At 36.7% G+C, this 19,115-nt stretch overlaps 2 protein-coding genes across 10 annotated transcripts in view; one reads left to right on the top strand and one right to left on the bottom strand.

Moving 5' to 3' along the window:
* Positions 1–18,523, top strand: part of LOC101798236 (pinopsin) — a 98,427-nt gene extending 79,904 nt beyond the window's left edge. The window contains exon 5 of the mRNA XM_072031444.1: positions 7,979–18,523. Coding sequence (XP_071887545.1) covers positions 7,979–8,203 — 225 coding nt within the window. The 3' untranslated portion in view covers positions 8,204–18,523. The remainder of the gene's footprint in view (positions 1–7,978) is intronic.
* The window catches only part of ST6GAL2 (ST6 beta-galactoside alpha-2,6-sialyltransferase 2), a 180,267-nt gene continuing 161,747 nt past the window's right edge, over positions 596–19,115 (bottom strand). For 8 of the 9 annotated variants that reach the window (XM_072031436.1, XM_027445183.3, XM_027445175.3 and 5 more), the window contains 2 exons: positions 18,503–18,677; positions 596–5,810 (listed from right to left, as the gene is read on the bottom strand). In XM_072031436.1, coding sequence (XP_071887537.1) covers positions 5,542–5,810; positions 18,503–18,677 — 444 coding nt within the window. In that variant the 3' untranslated portion in view covers positions 596–5,541. The remainder of the gene's footprint in view (positions 5,811–18,502; positions 18,678–19,115) is intronic. The other variant, XM_072031425.1, reaches the window with a different exon arrangement.

The raw sequence follows: 19,115 nt of genomic DNA on the forward strand, positions 1-19,115 counted from the left end.
GACTGTCTGGGATGAAAAAAATTTATACCACCTCTGTTAGCCCAACTTCAGCCACTGCATAATTCAAAGGCTACCAAAAGCAGTGGAATGCCTCACTTTAACGGATTTACGCAGACTTATATTGGTTACATTGTATGGTATTTCATCACAGACTGAATAGTAACTTATGCTTTCCCTTTGGTAAGTTGCTTTTCATTTATTTCATAATCAATTAAAAATTTTATTCATGCTAATACATGATGCTGGATTCTTTGAAAGGATGGCACAGCCACTTAAGTTTATTAGCAGCATCAAGTAACCAGAGCACGGTCTCCTTAGAGGGCTTGACTATCCTAAGAAATTGACTGTCAAAGCTATAGCAGCATAATATGTCCACCTGGGGGAATCCTAGAGCACCTGTTCAGGTAGACGCATTCGTTTTAGAATAAAACTGTCTTTACAACTTTTCCCATTTTCCATAGCTTACTGAAAGCTAATTGCCAGCCTATCTGCCCATTTCAATTTGAGATCAATGTCATTTACTTTCCCTGTTTCGTGCCATCTACAGTTCAATGTCCTTCACTCAAGCCAGTATGAAAAGACCAGTACTCTTAAACAAATGAAAACCAATGTTTTATTTACAGGAAAAAATCTGTACACTTTGCATACATAAAAATATACAAAATCATAATAGAAAATATAAAAAGTGTTAAAATGTATACAAACACTGCTTAAAAATGTGACTCCTGTAAAATCTTAAGCTTTGTTATTAGAGTACACATTCATTTAAAAAAATTATCATACAAAATAATTCTCAAAGCTATTAAAAAAGTACACAGTCTATATTTGAATAGTTTGATGACTACATATTATGAGTGATGAGATGACATGGATAAATGTAAGGCTTTTACACACAACGCTTATTTCAAGAACAAAACTCTGAATCTGATCACTAAGGCAGAGAGAAGAAATTTATAGTGTTAGAATTCATTTAACGATGCAGGTATGCCCAGACATGGGCTACATTAATTTTCAAACAGTTAAATCAGGTATCCTCCTTGCATGTGAGAGGATAGTTTCCAGGAAATATCTAGATGCCTTCTAATTACAGTCTTCTGAATTACTTATTTCAAATATTAATTTAATTTATTTAATATTCATCAATTATAGAAAGCATGAAGGGAAAAGCAGTAGCCATTTATTTTTGCAGTCAATACATTCAATATTCCTTTCACGGTACAACTATGTCACTGTCCAAGTGGTATTTTCTATCCTTAAGAACTGCTGAGGAGGAAGGAAATGGGAAAAAAAAAAAAAAAATACAAAAATCATTATGCATTGAGCTGGTCTACATCTATTTTGAACTCCTCTTTAGATCAATCGACCTCCAAACTGATTGAGTTCCGTCTGTGCAACCATGTAGCGTAGATACTTGTCTTAATTTAAATAAAAAACTCTCTTTGTTTTGTTGAGTTTGCCAAGAGATCTGCAGGAACAAGTTCAGAATTTGGATGTTTTCATCAAACAAAGTGTCCTGATCAAAGACGAGCAATGATTTAGTTAAATTTGTACAGAGAGATTGAAGATTAGAGTGTGTAAACAATCTTTCTCTCTTAATGTACATATTTCTTAAGATTTAGTAGTTTAATTTAAAGAATTACACTAAACTGAAATGTGAGTTTATGCACAGGTTAAGTTTTAGAACTATAAAGGAATGGAACAATTAATAATTTATTGATAGAAAGATTTTGGCTCAAAATGAGGCAAAATCTGTCAATTTTTCTTTAATAAACAGAAAAATACCTTGACTTAACCATCCAAAGGCTGAATGTATGAAAGGATAGAGCACCACAAGTAAAAAAAGAATTCACAGTGGGAAAAAGAGCATAATGCAATTCAACATGAACTCAGCATATTTACTTAGGATGCTGCTGTGTTTGTTTTGTTTCAACTAAGTGCAACTTTTGTCCACAGCACCAGGGTACAGAAAAGAGTCTCTAAAGCTTTTGAAGGCAATTTATTCCTACTTGTCAGGAAACCTCCATACATTTAAAACCTGCATCATTGTACCACGTCTGAAGGAAACTCAGAAATCACCTATCATTTGCTTTGCTAATGACACATGTCAAGAGCCAGGCTTGTGCAGACCTCCATTGCCTATTGTTCTATTCCTCTCTGTTAGCGTTCAGTAGCCACACGGAAGGGCTACAAAGTCATGCCTATCTCTATTTTTTAAAGAAGAAAACAAACAAACAAACAAACAAACAAAAAAAACAGAAAAAGAAAAAGAAAAAAAACCACACCACACAACCCTGTGATATCTGAGTGGAAAAATGCATTTCCTTTCACATTGTCTGCATTTAATATAAGTATCTAAAACCAGCACTCTCACATGTTACTATTATTAAAAGATTGTGGATTCAGTGTTACTACACACTCATCATTTCAAGTTGACTGAATCTTTGTAAAGACCTCTCTGCCCCCTTGAGGGACAGTGAAATGCCTGTAAATGCAAAAATACATGGTGAGCTCCCATGAACGCCACCAATGCCAAAGCCGCAGAGCATATGCACTGGTGAAGGTAGCACCTCTGAAGGTTCTTTATGTTCCCTCTTCATTTCTGCCCCTTCCCCTGTTGCACAAAGTGGAGGTGAGCCCTTGGTTAGCAAATCAAGTGCACTTGCACTTGTGTCAAAAAAAGGACAAGACATGGTAGAGTGATAAAGTCTCTTTAAGCAGCCACCAGGTGTTTGAGCAGACAGACCAATGACATCACAGTGGAAACCAGTCCTGGAGTCCTTATTTTTTCAAGATGGGCATCACAAGTTGGTCTTCCTCCGTTGCAAGAAAGTAAGTGCTGGCAGCACAGCTCTGTGGCATCTTCTAAGGTGATGCTACAGCACCCACACAGCACTAGTGGAAGGAGCACTGACTGGTATAGAAGTCAGGATGCAGCTGGTAAGCACACACCATGTTCTCCTGGAAACAGTTGCAGTAATTATCTTCAAAGGTTAAAGAGTCTTGGCATACTAGCAAAGAAGAAGATTCTGCTGAAAGGGCTTGAATGCACAAAGTCCAGTAAATTAAAAATATACAGTTAATTTTCTGATGTCTCAGACCTGGTTCTGCATCATTATTTAAATGATGTATTAAGTAAGTATGTTCATCACTTGTTACATGAGACCTTGTAAAATTCACACTGTTCTGTACAACAGTTATGTGGATTATTCTGACAGATTACTGATGGAGTAATGCAACATAATCCTACTGTGGGTAGTTGAGTAATACAGTTAGTATTTTTCTTCTTCATGGAAAACAAAGTTTAAGTTAGTGGTTGCAGACCAAAGTGATTTTGTTTTTAGAACTTAATCATTTCCTATTTATGGAAAAATAGTATATTCATTAGTCCTAGAAAGGTAATCAACTTCCTTTCTTCACAAAGATGTTGTAGCTAATCCAACATACTGGAGAGAGAGGCATATTTGACAGTACTGGTTCAGACTTCAAATGTTTTTCAAACAGGTTACCAAGCACATGGAAAAATAGGATAGCTCTAAGTAGGTTATCTTTTCTCTGCAAGATTAAATTACAACGTTATTCAGAATAAAAGCTACTGATTTATAACATTAAAAAAAAAAAAAAAGATATGTAATATATCCAGAGTCTAAGACTAACATAAATAAAAACCATTCATTTCAATATGTACCAAAACGATTCATGGACATGATTATCCACACAGCACAGAAGTACAGTTTTTAGACCATCTGGACACACTTTCTGTCAACAAGAATAATCTTAGAGGATCATATAGCCCAAATTATGAGGCTATATAGGAAAAGAAAGTTAAGCCCCCAGAAGACATTTTATTCACTTCCGAGGACTGAAAATCATCAGTCCCTAAGAGCAGAGTGACAGAAAAAGAATTATCTGGTGATACTTACATTACTATTGAATAGGAAGTAGTCATTAATACCATTTGTGCTCTTTAATTGCCTTCCTGTTGCTCAAGACAAAACACAAAAGATACTTTCCACCACAACCACTCAACTCAGCTACTCTTTTCAGCGCCTCTTTGAATTGTTTGCATTTTTACTGAATGGACATGAAAAGGATACAGCTGTGGTTTTGGACACATACTTTTCTACTGAACTTACCCTAAGAGAAAGGGTACAGTTGCGTGGGAAAAAAAAAAAAAAAAAAAAAAAAAACAATGACAAAAAGAAAAAAAAAAAAAAGGACAAAGCAAAAAAGCATAACACAATGACAACATCAACAAATCCTCCAGCCTATAAGGAAACCTGAAACTGAAATCGTACTGTTTTAAACGTGTTAGTGTTCAGGTGGATTTTTGGAACAGCCTTAGAGAATACTCTCATTGTGTGTTACGAAGGAAAATATTAAATTATCTCCATATGCAAACCACTGTCAGTTGTTTGTTTTTTTTGTTTGTTTGTTTCGTTTTGTTTTTCAGGCATTACAGCTTCTCTGGGGTATAGCCTTTCAAAGGTTAAATAAAAAATAATAATAATAAAAAAGCTGACATCCTCTTCTTTTGTCAGACAACTCCCTATACTTTCTTAACAGCAGTAACTTGTGAGCAAGTGAAATTGATTTGTATCACAATGAAATGCCTAACAAATGATGTCTATAATCTTGAATGCTATCTTTGCTGCAGAAAGGTGAGCTCCCTCTACATTTGCTTTCAGTGTGATATGTGCGCTACACAACCTCCCTTGGCTTTCTTTGGATAGTTTGTATCTGTGCAGACCAGGGGAAGGTATCATTTCCCTCACTTATACTTTCTTCATGGGCCTCTCAGGGAGATTTTTTTTCCTGAATGAGTTAACAATATTTGTTGCTTCCTATAGAAACAAGAAATTTCTCATTTCCCTCTGCCTCACACAGTGTGAGCAATGTTGTGACCAAAGCAGTGTGACCAAAGCTACATCCAGTAGTTTTACTGATTTAGCTGGTTTGTGTGTCTGCACCAACTTTATAGCCAGCATAAGGCCCCCTATACTGTTGGAAGCCGGTAACTAAACCTGTGTGTGAATGGGAATTAAAATCTCCTCTAATCAATAAAAACGCAGCTCAGAGTAGCAACTACTTCATTCTTGGTGAGTGTGAAAATCCCATGGAGCCATGAGAAATGCTGCATTGTTCGGCTGGCAGCTCTGCACGTGAACAATACAGGCTGTTTCACAATGCCAGATTTAACAGTTAAATAAATTCATTTAGAAAAAAAAAAGTTACAATTTAGCATATGTGGCATAAGAGACCACTGACGAATTCTGACAGTCACACCCACAACAATACATTATACTTCTGCCTAAGTATGTCCTCTGCACCTTTCGTAAGCTAAGCTTTTTTTTTTCTTTAATTATTTGCAAAGCAGTAATAAATACTCAGGCTCAGAAAAGAAGTATTTCTCATGCCTGCTAGTTAATTACAATTTATAGACTCAAGACTAGATTGGTCTGAGATACATTTTTCAAGTATTCTCTCCTTGTTTATAGTACGACAGTAGTACCTTATTGCACATTGTTTCTGAAGGACTCTCTTCTACAAGTGTGGGAAATTATTTCGTTTGGGGCACTTGACAGATTTGAATCCTGGCAAAATGACCTTCCCCTTCCGATATAGGTCATCCTGCAAACCTTTGTTCATTCTCTGCACCAACAGCTTCTCATAGAGCAGCGGGTGATAGGCCCCTAAGGTACAAGCTGCATCATAGTAGAGTTCATGGTAGTGGCATAGGTCGGTCTGTCGGACTGAAGGGATGTACTCGTACACATGCACTTCGTCACACATGGACATCATGATGAGGATACCTGGAACAGAGTGAAAACAAGAGTGAACCCCTTATTTCACCAGTCTCTCGGAAGTTGCCCTGCAGTCTTCTGTTGTATTTTTTTTTTTCTTCTTGCTTTTCTTCATTGTTGTACACCTTAAAGTATTACTTCTCTTAATGATTTTATAGAAGTTATAGAAGTGTCGTTCTTTTTATTAGGGCAGCATTTACTTGTTACCAATATATAAAGATTGTGATGACTGTAGAGTTAACTGAGTAGTACATTGAGAACAAGGAAAGTGTAAAAAGCCTATAATGTCTTGCATACCAGCATGCCTCCCTGAATGAGGAGACTGCTTTCTCCCACCTCCCCCTATTTACCCTATCCTGCTTGTCCACAAAACATCCCTCAAGAACCAGGGACCTAAAGCACCTGCACAAAGTCACCTGATGACTTTTCATGTCTTTCCTATATACCACGAGTTCTTGAAGTTATTGAGCAAGACAGACTAGGTCTTTATGTTCCCTTGCAGAATACAGATCACATGCATACACCGTAGAGCAGTTATCTGTTTTTAAGGAGCTCTTTGTATTTCTACTGTTAACCTCTGCCTACAGGAGATCTAAAAAAAAATAAAAAATAGAAAATCCAGATATTCCTTTTCTATCTTCCTGGGTGAATATTATAAAGTTGGTCTTTCTCAAACTGGAACTGAACCAATTTCACTTTTTCCATCCACTTCCTTCTCTATAGGCAGGAAGATGTTGCCAAGAAGACAGCCTAAATGCACGCAGAAGGTCATAAATGAGAAGCATCAGCCATGTATTAGTAGCATGAAAGCCCACAGATTCAGAGAATTTTCCAAATGGGTTTCATGGACGGAGGCTGAGGAAAGTGAATTACCTCTTATAGCAGTGCTGTTGATAGGAAAAACTCCATACCACCTCCTACTCAGCAAGGAAGAACCCACAAAATACCAACTCACTCTTTCCTGCCACATGTCAATAGCTGATTGTCACCAACATTGCCAATAGCTGCTTAGAAAGGTGATAAAGAATTTCATTTCCTGTTTAAAGCCATCCAAAGGTTAGCTTTAACCTTACGTGCACTCCTAAGACGCTGCTACTCTCCTTATCCCATGCTCAGGATGAAAAACAAGATCAGGACAGATTCAGAAGGAAGACAGGTGTGCTTGTGCAGACTTTGCTTCCCCACGGCACAACTGTAAATCTGTACTAACAGAAGGTCTTTATAGATTTGAGATGAGAGAAATCTTAATGTTGCATTTGCACATTTTCAAAGGGACTATATGAGATATTGATAAATAGCACTGTCAAAACTGCAACACTTTCACATCAATCACAGCTTATAAGAGTCTTTTCTGTTTCATATAGCCACATGAAAGGAAAATGACTGAGTAAGCCTTGGACACCAAAACTTTTTAAAGATGTCGTTTAAAAATCAAAATATATAGCGAACATATTGAGGCATTTGTTGTAGTACTGGTATCCCTATCTGTTGAACGTGACTGTCAACTCCCAGCTGTCCTAATTCTGCTCACTTGGCACTTACAGATGAGAACTGAAGTGGTTTTTTTTTTTTGTTTGTTTGTTTGTTTTTTTTTTTAAACAACAGCTTTGGAATCATAAAGCATCAAAGGTGTTTTGGGTAATTCTCACAAGTGAAATGAATTAACACAAAAAATTATTTTGGTTCTTTAATTAAGCAAAGCCATTTTCTGAAGTTCAGTTTGCAGTTTGGGAACACCGAGATTTCAATGGCTTGCTAATGAAAAGAACCTTATGTTCTTCCTGCTGTGTATCATTAGATTATCAAAATGATTTTTTCCCTGCTTGATGTGTGAAGTAACTGAAAACCAATTACTTCTGTGATTAAATCTTCTTTTATCATAAATGAAAGGTTCTGAAAGTGTTTCAGAATGTTCTACAGCTTTACATGCTACAGAGACTATGGTTTTAAAAAAGCTAAGCATATCAATTTCAAAGAAAAAGTCCACAAATTTAAGTGAACTTTAATCTTAATCTGCAAGATACGTAGACTCCAGGTGAAAAATATATAACCCCCATTTGGGCAAAAAGAACGAGCTTAATGAGCCATTATTTCCTTGCCTCAAAACTGTTAAAGAGATGCTCTGAATTTTAGCCTGCCTAGCAATTATGTCTAGAATTGTTTGTTTGTTGTTCCAGTTTTACAAATGCTTTCGTCTACTATTCCATTGTCAACATCCTTCCTCCACTGATGGAGAGCCCACCTGCCACTCTAAGGTAACTGTTATCCAGCTGAATCAGAGAACAGACGGTGGAAAGGTGTGCAATAATGAACCACGTCCAGAAAGAGACAACAAAATGACTTCTCTCCTACACCCAGAACCAAGCCTGGAGCCAGTTTCAAAAGTTTCACCAAAGTCGTAGAAAAATCATCTCTGATGGAAAGTACAAGCCTTAACCAGAATATGCTTCACTCCACTGCCACACTAATCTAGCTAATCTTAAAATTACTAAAGAAAAGTATCATTTGCGGGATAGGAAAAATGTCAAGAACAAAAACTGGGACTCTGTTATAATTTTCTTAATAACAATACAAATGGCCACATCACTGTAGTTCAAAATATCGACAAAATTTTAAGCAATTTGACTTTCCTGTAAATTGAAGTTAATGAAGCACTTAGAAGTGGTAAAGTTTTAATTCTCAGAGATCTGTGTATCAATACTCTCCCGAATCAATCTAAAAAGACATGTTGGCCTACCTAGGTTAACTCTTTGCCTTTTCTGCATCATTCCATGAAGCCCACTTCATGGGATTTCTGATTAGGTTACTCAGATAACCAAAATTTCCAACAGTCCATTCCAAATTTTTGCTCATACTGGAAAATGTTTTGAGGGACAAAACAATGACTCAAAAGGCTAGTTTCTTAGGGGTAACAGCTAATTTACAGCACATTTTTGTGTTTAAGTCTAGAGTCAACAAACTAGACAATAAGCTAAGACAATGGGTAGAGGCTACCATATACAGAGGTGTCTCTGTACTATAGAGATTTATCTGTCCTGGTGGAAATGCGAGCAGTCCTGAGTCTTCCAGAGCTGATGCACAACTCAAATGCAGAAAACCTGCTTTGGGGAAGAACAGTAGTCAGTGCCAGACTTTTTAACCTTTAGCACCTCTGAAACCACAGCCAAAGGGATCAATGGTGTGGTACAACCAGTGCTCTCATCTTAACAACCTATTGGTGAAATCCCACATGCAAGCTAACACGCTTGATCTAACTGAACTGAAGGAAGTAGGCCCTTCTCCTTAGCTGCTACAGCCCCCAGATTCTCTTTTGGAGTTACCTGCTCCCACTGTTGTGGAAGCAGCAGTTTAGGCCATGAGGACTTTATACCAGTATCAAGACATATCCAGTTTTACTCTGTTCACTTTCTAATGCCATGTCTGCCTTGTTCTTCTGAAGGTTTCAAATTTCAGCACCACTCTTTAACTTGGTTTCTTTCTCTGCTTGGTATTAACAACATTGCAGTGAGTTACTGGCATCTATATCCAGCAGGTATAGGTGTGCCAACCTGTCCATATTTTCATCTACCTCACAACTCAGTTTCCTCATCTTTCATTCTCTTCTCTGGTTAACTTCAATGATCTTATACTCTTTAAATTAGCTACACCTTCCCAGCACCTACATAGTCCTCAAAGTATTTTTTACATTATGTTTGAAATTCTACATTTTAGATGCGATTTTGAAGATAAAGAAGTACATGCCTACCTGCTTGCTGACTTAATCTTGCTTATGTTATCATGTTTTGCTTGTCAGTCTGTTCTGCAAAGTACTACCTCACTTCCCATTTCTTATCCCTTTTATTATCTTTACACGGCTTTGTGTTATTGCTTCCTTGGTTCTTCCTCCGCAGCTGAATCTCTTTGCATCTCCTCGTATATGCATTAAACTTAGTTTCCAAGTGTCCTTTGTTTACTTCCTTTCCTTGTGTTGCCCACAGAGTACGTACCTATCTACTCGTTTCTTTCATTTGTGTACTTTTCACATCAATGCCCAATGCAATATCATCTACAAGTTTGTTTCATATCTCACCATTCCTCCTTGATTATCAGCATCACTATGAATGGAAAATAAGTTGTCTGTCAACCTGTAGGGTGAAGAATTTCCATATGACACACTTCAATAATTGTCTTTCCTCAAAGTCCTGAAGCTAGTTTTCAGTCAATATACAATTACTATATATAAAACAGCACAGACTGGTTTACCTGGGACTTAAGGAGGCATTAATGAACTGGGTGAAACAGTTGTTATCTCAACAACTTACAGCATGGCCAGAGTTAAACTCACTAAGAAGTACATGCCCATTTCTGAGCTAGCTGGTCTTGAGAACTGTTTACAGACAGCACTAGCATTTCTAGGGCACAGTTCTTCTGCCTTATTTTAGATGTCTACTTTAGGATGGGATTGTTTCCTGAAAGTGTTGTTCCTCTCCAGTGACTAGGCAGAAACTGAAATAAAGTCTTTCTCTTGATATCAAGCACCTTCCCAGCCCCAGTTCTAGATCAGAACCTTTTATAGTTTTGACAAAATTAACGTAATAGCCTTTTTCAGGAAAACTGTGTAAATAAATGAAAACAAGGTGTGATTCATCTAACCAAATTTGCCTATTGGTACAGACACCCACATCTGAGATAGTTATCACAGGCTCCTTTATTGCCAGTTAAATAAAGTTATACCTCTGCTAACAGAACAGCCTGAAAAATTCAACTGTAGATGGGAGCACAGGTCTGGTAGCCATATTTAAGAGGTGCCTTACTTTTGCTTTAATGAGTCTGAGGCTGACTAACACAAACACAGACCTGTACTAGAGGCATCTACAGCTAGGTGGTATGAATACTGCTCTCTGACTGACCTAGCTGTGGACAGAAATCAGTTTGATGTGCAAGGAACAAGCTGAAGAGAGATTTCTTTTTTACAACCATAAGGATTAAGATACAGGAATAGGAGTGGAAGCAGTGAATTATAAAGTACTTAGGGTAGATAAGAAGATATGCATGACTTAAGAAAAAGTAAACCTGAACTGGAAAGTCTATAAGCTATCTATAGCATGCAAACACCAAAATAGAGTACTCCTTAGAGTGAACACCAAGGAAAGTTCATGGCAAAGTCTGCCTTTTATCAATGGGCCTTAAATAAGATCAGTAAAATCTAGATTAAACAGATACATCTAATTAACACAGTAGTAGCAGTATTACTAACGTACACAGGTAATTTGGCCAAGAACTTGTTAAGCTCCAGTACAAAGAGTACTTGTCAATCTAAGTGAGTATTGTCAATCTGAGCGATGACACCGCCATGATGTCTGTAGAGGGGTCTGGAGGGAACTGTGGGGTAGTTCAGAGGGGAAGGGATCTCTGAAACACATTGGGTCCAATCAGAGCAGGGACAAATTTAAAGTTAGAACAGGTTGTTTACAGTCTCGCCCAGTTTGATATTGAGTACCTCTAAGGACAGAGAAGCTAGAATATTTTCAAGTTTGCTGAAGCTTGCAAAAATAATATTGTAGGCATGACTGTGGAACCAGCAAGCAGGCATAAAAATGACTTCTAGGTCTCTTCCAAGTCTGATGATTATGCTTTAAAATTTCTAGATCTAGTCAAAATTTCCGAGAAAAGAAAAGGTCATCTATCTGGCATGACATTGCTTTGGCAGACATGATTGGTGCTACCACATATTCAAAATTGTAGCTGAAGATATTTCTCTATTGAATGGAATATTCTGCATTCTAGTCTATGGTAATATCCTTGCTGGATTTTCTGTCTTTCAAAAATCCTTACCATGTATTAAATATATAAATATTGTATATTAATATTTCAAAATGCTCAGAAAGATGTGTTACTTTTTCCCTATTCAGCAAACATCTAAGGTGTTAGGAAGTTTGGGACATGGTTTAAACTCAGTCCAGTTGGCACAAATAAATTTTTGGATTTTTAAAATCTGTGCTGAAAATCTTTAAACCAGAATTAAATTAAGATTAAATTCCTTGCATGGATGGCTTACACAAATGAACATGTATTATGGATTCTAATTGAAAGGAGAAAATGTTTCTTAATTTGTTCTTGAAAATTTTAATGACTTGAGAGGTTTTCAGTTTCCAACATGGATCTTTTATGCAGTACAATTAGGCTTTGTGGTTAGTACACTAACTTAAGAATGTTCTCTAACTTATAAATAAATAAAATAAAGCTCAATATACCTGAATACAACAGATGCTGTACAAAAACATCTAAAATAATGAGTGTAATTCAAACATTTAGTAATAATTCAGTATCACTTTAAGAAAATGTAAGAGAAACTGAAAACATTTAAATCTACATAATCTGATTATTACATTCATAATGTATCTCATTTCACACAACCACAAATACAGTTATGGAAAAAAAAATTAGCTAGATGCACCAATAAGTCTATATTTGATAAAGCATACACTTCAAGGCATTACAAACAAACATAAAGCATTTAGAAAGTATAGTTTTCTATATGTTAGACTACTTCTATAGTGTCTATTTGTCCTTTCTTGAGTAAACAAAATCAGGTTGTTGGATTTCAGATACCACAGGAAAATTTTTTATTCCTTGATACTGGGCCAAATGTGCCTCAGTTCTTTGGAACATGTAGAAAAAGTAGATTTTACTTTTAAAAATACTGTGTTTCTTAAAAGGGTTCTTTTACATCTGTTTACTTCATGAACTATGATAAATATTAACTGCAACAGAGCCTAAATTTACAGAAAAACAAATTTTTATTAAGGAACTTCTTACCAAATGGACCTATGCCTAAACTCAACAAATCGTATAACACTTGTCATCTCATCTTTGATGTATATACACTAGCATTATATACTAGACCTAGAAAATGATATATCTATCATTTAATGTGGAATGCAAAAATCTGTAAATTAATCACAATAACATACTCTGTAATATGAGCATAGACAGGAAAATGCTGCCTAGTAATACCATAGATGTTTAAATGTATTATTCAAATTTGGGTGATGTGGAAGAATATTAAAGACTTTTTAATGCAATTTGGAGTGCTTTGAAAGAAAATTTTGCTCCTTTATCTCTGTATTTCAGGAAGTAGGAGGTGCTTACATTTTGTAGTGTTTTATATTTAAATTAAAATAATTCAAAGCTTATATAATGGAAGTATTATTTGCTTGATAATACTTGAACAAAAGCGAGCTGAGAGAGTAAGCACCATTCTGTTCCTTAACAAACTGCTGACAAACAGCTGAGTAAGTGACAGTAATAAAAGCAACTCTTATTAAGGCAAATTGTTTCCTTCGGTTCATGTGAGAATATTTTGCCTAAGCAGAGCTGAAGCTGTGTTCTTCTATTCAACATGCTCTGTGACGCCATTTTAAATTTAAGTTCTTAGTCATACAATGATCTGCTAATGTTGCAATGTAATGGTAGTCTTCTTGTACTATTGTCTCAATGCATGCAAATAGATTAAAATTATGTTATCAATTATTAATGATGTATAACTGTTTTAAAGCTGTAACATCAACTCTAAAGCCCCAAACAAGCCTTTCTTTCTTCAAATTAATCTAGGCTTAGTTAATATTTTTTTTCAGTTGTCCATAAGTTAGGCTTAAAGCTACATTGCAAAGAAAAGATTACCACCTACACAGACAACAAAAAGTGTAGAAACCTACACAGAGCATGTTCTGATTTGGGAGGAAAAAAATAAATAAATACACAGTCAGAGCTTTCAACTAGCTTTTCAAAAAGACAAAAGCTGTTGGCAAAAGTTATGGTTATATAAATGTGAATTTGAAGGAAAATCATCTCAGATGAAGTAGCTTAGCAAAGCATACAAATGGACTACACTAAACAGGAATTCATGCCAAATTCAGCTAGTGAAAAAAGGGTCAGGGCAAAAACTTCATTAAAAACATGTATAGAATCTAGATAATATTAAAAAAAATCATAATGGTGATGTGCAAACCTACCCAATGCACGCAGAACACTGCTATTAAGAAACTGAAAGAAGCAGTTTTAGTTTTGATCTTCAGATGATAAAATGACAGGTCAGAATTAGTTTTTTTTATACAGCCTATCAAGGAGAGAATAGGAATAGCTCTCAAAACAGAATGGTAAATATGGAGACTGACAGTTTACACACAACCAACCTCAATTAAGAACTAAACTTTGATATGTTCATAAAGAGGGGAGGAAGACTGAGTTCTTATTTCATAGCAAAAAAACTATGTGCCTCTACAGGATATCTGCATTGAGAAGCAAACAGGTTCCACTTATTGCAGCTGCAAAATCAGGGCAAAAGTTTTCCCTAATAACAATGATGTTTCTTCAACTACCAGTTTAGGATTTGCCAGTGGAAACCAAATGTGAGATCTGGTGGTTGAATGCTTACACTTCATCATGTCTGGAAAAAAAAAAAAATGCACCAGATCGAAGTCCAAGACTGGATGTAAACATATCAATACTCATTTAACAAACCCAATTTTCAAACAAATGTGAACCGAAGTTGGTTAATTTGAAAAGCCACCAAGATAACTTGTTGCCTAGTGCTAATGCAAGATGATGAGAATACCATGCAGTTTTGTTTAAAAGCATGATGGTAGCAGCTGCAAAAAATATGCAGGAAAGGATGCTCAAAACTCATCTAAGTATTAGATTAGGTACACAAAGAGTAAATCATTTATAATGAGGAATGACATTAGCTAAGTGGCACACCACATATGGCAAAGTTACAAGCCAAGCAAAGTACTCAGCAGTGTCTCAGAAAATGAGCCAAAAAACACTCCCAGATTAAAATAAAAGACAGTTTTACCCCGGTGAAACTTTGCCCATTAAAAAAAAAAAAAAAAAACAAAAAAAAAAAAACATAACACTCTGTTTTTGGTCCTTATTCATAGCCCTAGGAAATACCAGACTGAGACTGAAGGGTGACTTGTCTGTGCCAAATTCATCCTTCACAGAGATGGTATACCCCTAAAAGGAGCACTTAACAAACTGGTCACTATTTTCTGCTCACAGTTTTACAGATAATGTGTTCATCTTGTTTTAAATGATGTCTTGATCTTATACCTGTTATTAAGCAGGACAGAAAATAATGTTAAAATAATAACAAATTTAGTGGAAAAGACTGCAGTCAGATATGGGTTTGTATGTAGCACTGTTACGGCACAAAATGGCATCTGTGATGGATGGGTTGCTCCAAGCTGACATCTTGCTTACAAGAAACCTGAAAACAGGAACATCTACATGCTGGAGCCTGATGGCAGAGAAACAGAAATTCTGGATGAAGCTGATGTGAGTTGGATAGTACTCATCTCAACTGATTTTAGACCTCTGTATGTTAGCATTTCAGAAGTGGCTGGAAGCAGTGACATATGTAAATTATAGTAAGATTTAAAGCTATAGGTGAATGTACATAAAATGTGATATAACTAGAGCATTCTAGACTTACGCCTTATTTTATGTGGCACATGTAGAACACATCTAACGCTGCTGCTAACCATACTTCCCTTGCCATCCTCTTCTCTCCGCTCCTCTACAGCTGGGATGCCTGCCGTGTTTCCCACAACATGCTGGCACTGAGCTAATGCAGATGGGGTTTTGGGGAGTCTGTGTCTCCAGGAGACACAATCTCCTTTGCTGTGATTGAGATAGGGCATCCCATTCCCCAAAGGAAGCACAAAACATGCCCTCTATAGCTCCCACGTGGTGGAGAAACCAGAAGGTCTTGCTTCTTCCCACTCTCTCATTCCCCTAAAGTCACAAGACTACCTCTTCCCCACAGATGAACCACTGGCCCATTTTCAAGAAGTCGTAATAATATTGTGACTTAAACACATTAACATAGCTATTAACAGTATTAAAAGATTCCCTTGGCATTGGTCACTACTGAAAGATGGTGACTCTGCTGCAGAAAGACACCATGAAAACACATTCCACCTGAAAATCCTTCCTTTGGAAAGACTTAGTTTTTATAAACAGTGCTAAGCAGCAGAAATGGATACAAATTTCAAATGAAAAACGTAATAACTGAAGAAATACTCTAAGACCACCCTAAAATATTCCTGAAAGGAAATATGCTGATGTTTCCATGTACTAAAGAGGGCTAAAAAGCCTGAAACAAAAGTTGACCCAGAACCCCCCCACCCCTTTTTTTTTTTTTTTTTAAACCTTTTCCACGTTACTGGCACCAACAGTGGTTTGAAGAGCTGCTGCTCTTTCTCCACAAGTAACAGCAACACATGGAGAGCTATGTGCTGCCTGACTTTCCACCAGGGCAAGTATGGATGACAAACCATATCCCTGTATAGAATTTATATTCATGCTAATTGCAGAGAATTACACACCGACATACAATAAGTTATTCCAATAAAGTGAATGGAATCACTGTTGTCCTTGCTATAAACAGCTTAGATTCAAAGATACAGGTCCCTCTGTCTGTGAAAATGCATACACTACTCACAACACTCCACCATTTTAACAGAATGGACATTCAGTAAACCATTTTCCCATATCTTGTTGAAATTAAGATACTCATTTTATGATGGCCATCACTTATCCATTCCTTAATTTTATAGAAGATAATTTTATAGATTTTATAATAATCAGAGAGAAGCTCGATATTCAATATATGTCTTTCATGCAGGTGCACTTGGCTGTGTCTGCCAGCTTCAGTTCCAACTGGTTATTTGCTGCATGAGTTGTTGAGAGATACCTGATCTGAAGACCAACATGACTTTTCAGATTTCTGCCAAGCTGCATTATATTTTTATGCTTTACCTTGCTCTTTGACAACACAAAGTTGCAGTTTCAGTGCTGTTTCCCAGTTTATATTACATCACACGTGCAACTCATAGACATACATTTAATAAGGTTACTAACATAGGGAGCCTGTTTCTAACAAAATATTTAAAATACTTCCATCAGAACAGTAGCTAGTTATCAAATGAGGTGGATATGACTCCCAGTAAGTTTGTCTAACTGACTTATCTCGACACTAATAATAGCATTGGCAAAATGCCTAAGCATCTTCTTTACAAAATAACAATATGATTATATTTACATATAATAAATAATTTATACAAGTATAAAAGGTGAATAGACAAATCCGTATCTTCACATACAGAGTATATTTACCTGTACAGCTTTTGTTGCCAATGTTTTTGCTTCTTTACTGATTAGTATTTTCAAAGCATCCTCTGCTTGGAAGATATCTTTAGTCAAGAACATTTAGATTTGGGGTTAAAGATTACTAATCTACTTTTACGGTGAAATTAACTCATGTGATTTCAAAGAAAGCTTTTGAAGTGTTTCTTATATATGGTGGAAGTGCAGATTGACAGCACAATAATCCTCTTCACTATTCTTATGATCAGCAGCTGTTATCCTATTTTTATCAACAACTTTGTTACTCTAAGAATTGCTTTTGCAAAATGTGAATGCTGCTGGTGAGATCATTCCACATAAGCAGACTTCTCTTTATGAATTTTTACATGCAGGCTCCAAAAATCTCACTGCAAGAAATAACCAACTGCCAAGCCATGCTCCCCCAACACAGGCCACATATTCTTTCCACTCATGCTCCAGATAAGCGCAACCCACTCATCAATGGGCATATCCCAGACACCTTTATGACATCCCTGTCAGAGTCTCAGCATCTACTCTAAGGCCCTGGGTGAGCTCCACAAAATCATGTGATACTACTACTGCATACAAAGCCCAAAATAAGTGCTCAGAACTTCCCCCCCCCCCATAGTTGATGCAGTCTAAGGTCTCAATGCTTTCAGATTCATATGAAAAGAATGACAAGAGCATCTTCTAACTGCAGCAAATACATATACCACTATCACAATGTCAAGTAGGAAAGAATGAGTTTCCATGTGGAAGAGGGTATTTTGTACTCTATTGCTCTCTGTGCCTCCAGGTGTATCAGTAAGAAAGACCTTTGACTCAGTCTTACTACTCTACTTGTATGTACCCTTTCAACATTCACAATAAAGACCTGTTATGTGCCAGATAATGAATGTGTATATAAGTATGATGTTATGCTGTATGAACTGTGGCCTTAGTGTCAAATTATCCCCAAAGAAATACTAAGAAAGGATAAAAAACTATGGTAAAATTCTGTCTCTTTGAGTTTAAGAAAAAAGGGGATGCTCTGGCCACTTTTAGACTGAGCACTGGAATCTGTGACAGGGCATGGGAAATCCCATTCCTTGACCTGTGGAAGGAATACAGTCTAGCCTGTCAGACATCAGTGATTTCGTCCTCACTGTATTATCTGCTGTATGCTTTGGTCTGGTGCATCTCTCCGCTAAAAAGACAACAAAGAACTTCAGAACTGAGTAGGTTATCACTAGAGAAATTAAATTTGAAACAATTTATATATTAACATAGAAATTAATATCAATAGAGAGATGAATATAATACAATTTTCTCACAGATGTATGTATTTTAGAAATGTGGTATATATAGTATGGATGTGAAGAGCAAGAAAGGACATTAATTTCATCCACCGATTATATAAATGTTCATAGTGCGCTTTTTGGCTAGTCATTGTTCCTGTACAGAACAGCAAGAACAAACAACACGTGTACGGATATGATCCTCATGCAGTCTACGTATTTATTTATTTTAATATCTAACATGTCTACTGGACCCATCTTTGATACACGTACCAATAAAACCTGAAGAAGGAGGGTTGGGCTGTATCTTCTCTTTAGTGTTCTCCTGAATGATGTCCCAGAGCTGCCATATAAACTTTGGATGGAGAATATAAAATGGCTGGTTTGGATTCTTCCTGCGATGCTGTACATAGGGAGTGAACAGATTGTAGTCTGGCTTCTTATACCACTGGGAGGAAAAATAAATAAATAAATAAAAAGACCTTATTTTGATCCTATATTATCCAGTGTATTTTGAACACTACATGAAAAATAATGTGCATGAGTTTAATTCAGGTTCTTCAGAATAGAAGCAAAGCGGCCTTGCACCGGTGCACATTTGTCCTAGAAAGCCAGTCCTCAATCTGGGCCAGATCTTTCTCCTTTCTTCAGAGATTCCCAATAAGCAATATAGTGCAGTGGGATAAGCCAACCACAACTCCCACTCAAAGGCCCACATTAAACAAGGGGCTCAAAAAGCCTTAATGCAGGACCTGGGCATGGAGGTGAGCCTTTCTCTGAAAGTGTCCTTGTCTTTGCTGACAGAGGCAGCAGCACGTGAAGCAGCCTGGAGGCAGTGGGTGTAGGAGGCAGGCAGCTCCTGGCATCTGTTGCTAAGGGAGTTGAG

This window comes from Anas platyrhynchos, chromosome 1, assembly GCF_047663525.1.
Source record: "Anas platyrhynchos isolate ZD024472 breed Pekin duck chromosome 1, IASCAAS_PekinDuck_T2T, whole genome shotgun sequence".
Classification (NCBI taxonomy): domain Eukaryota; kingdom Metazoa; phylum Chordata; class Aves; order Anseriformes; family Anatidae; genus Anas; species Anas platyrhynchos.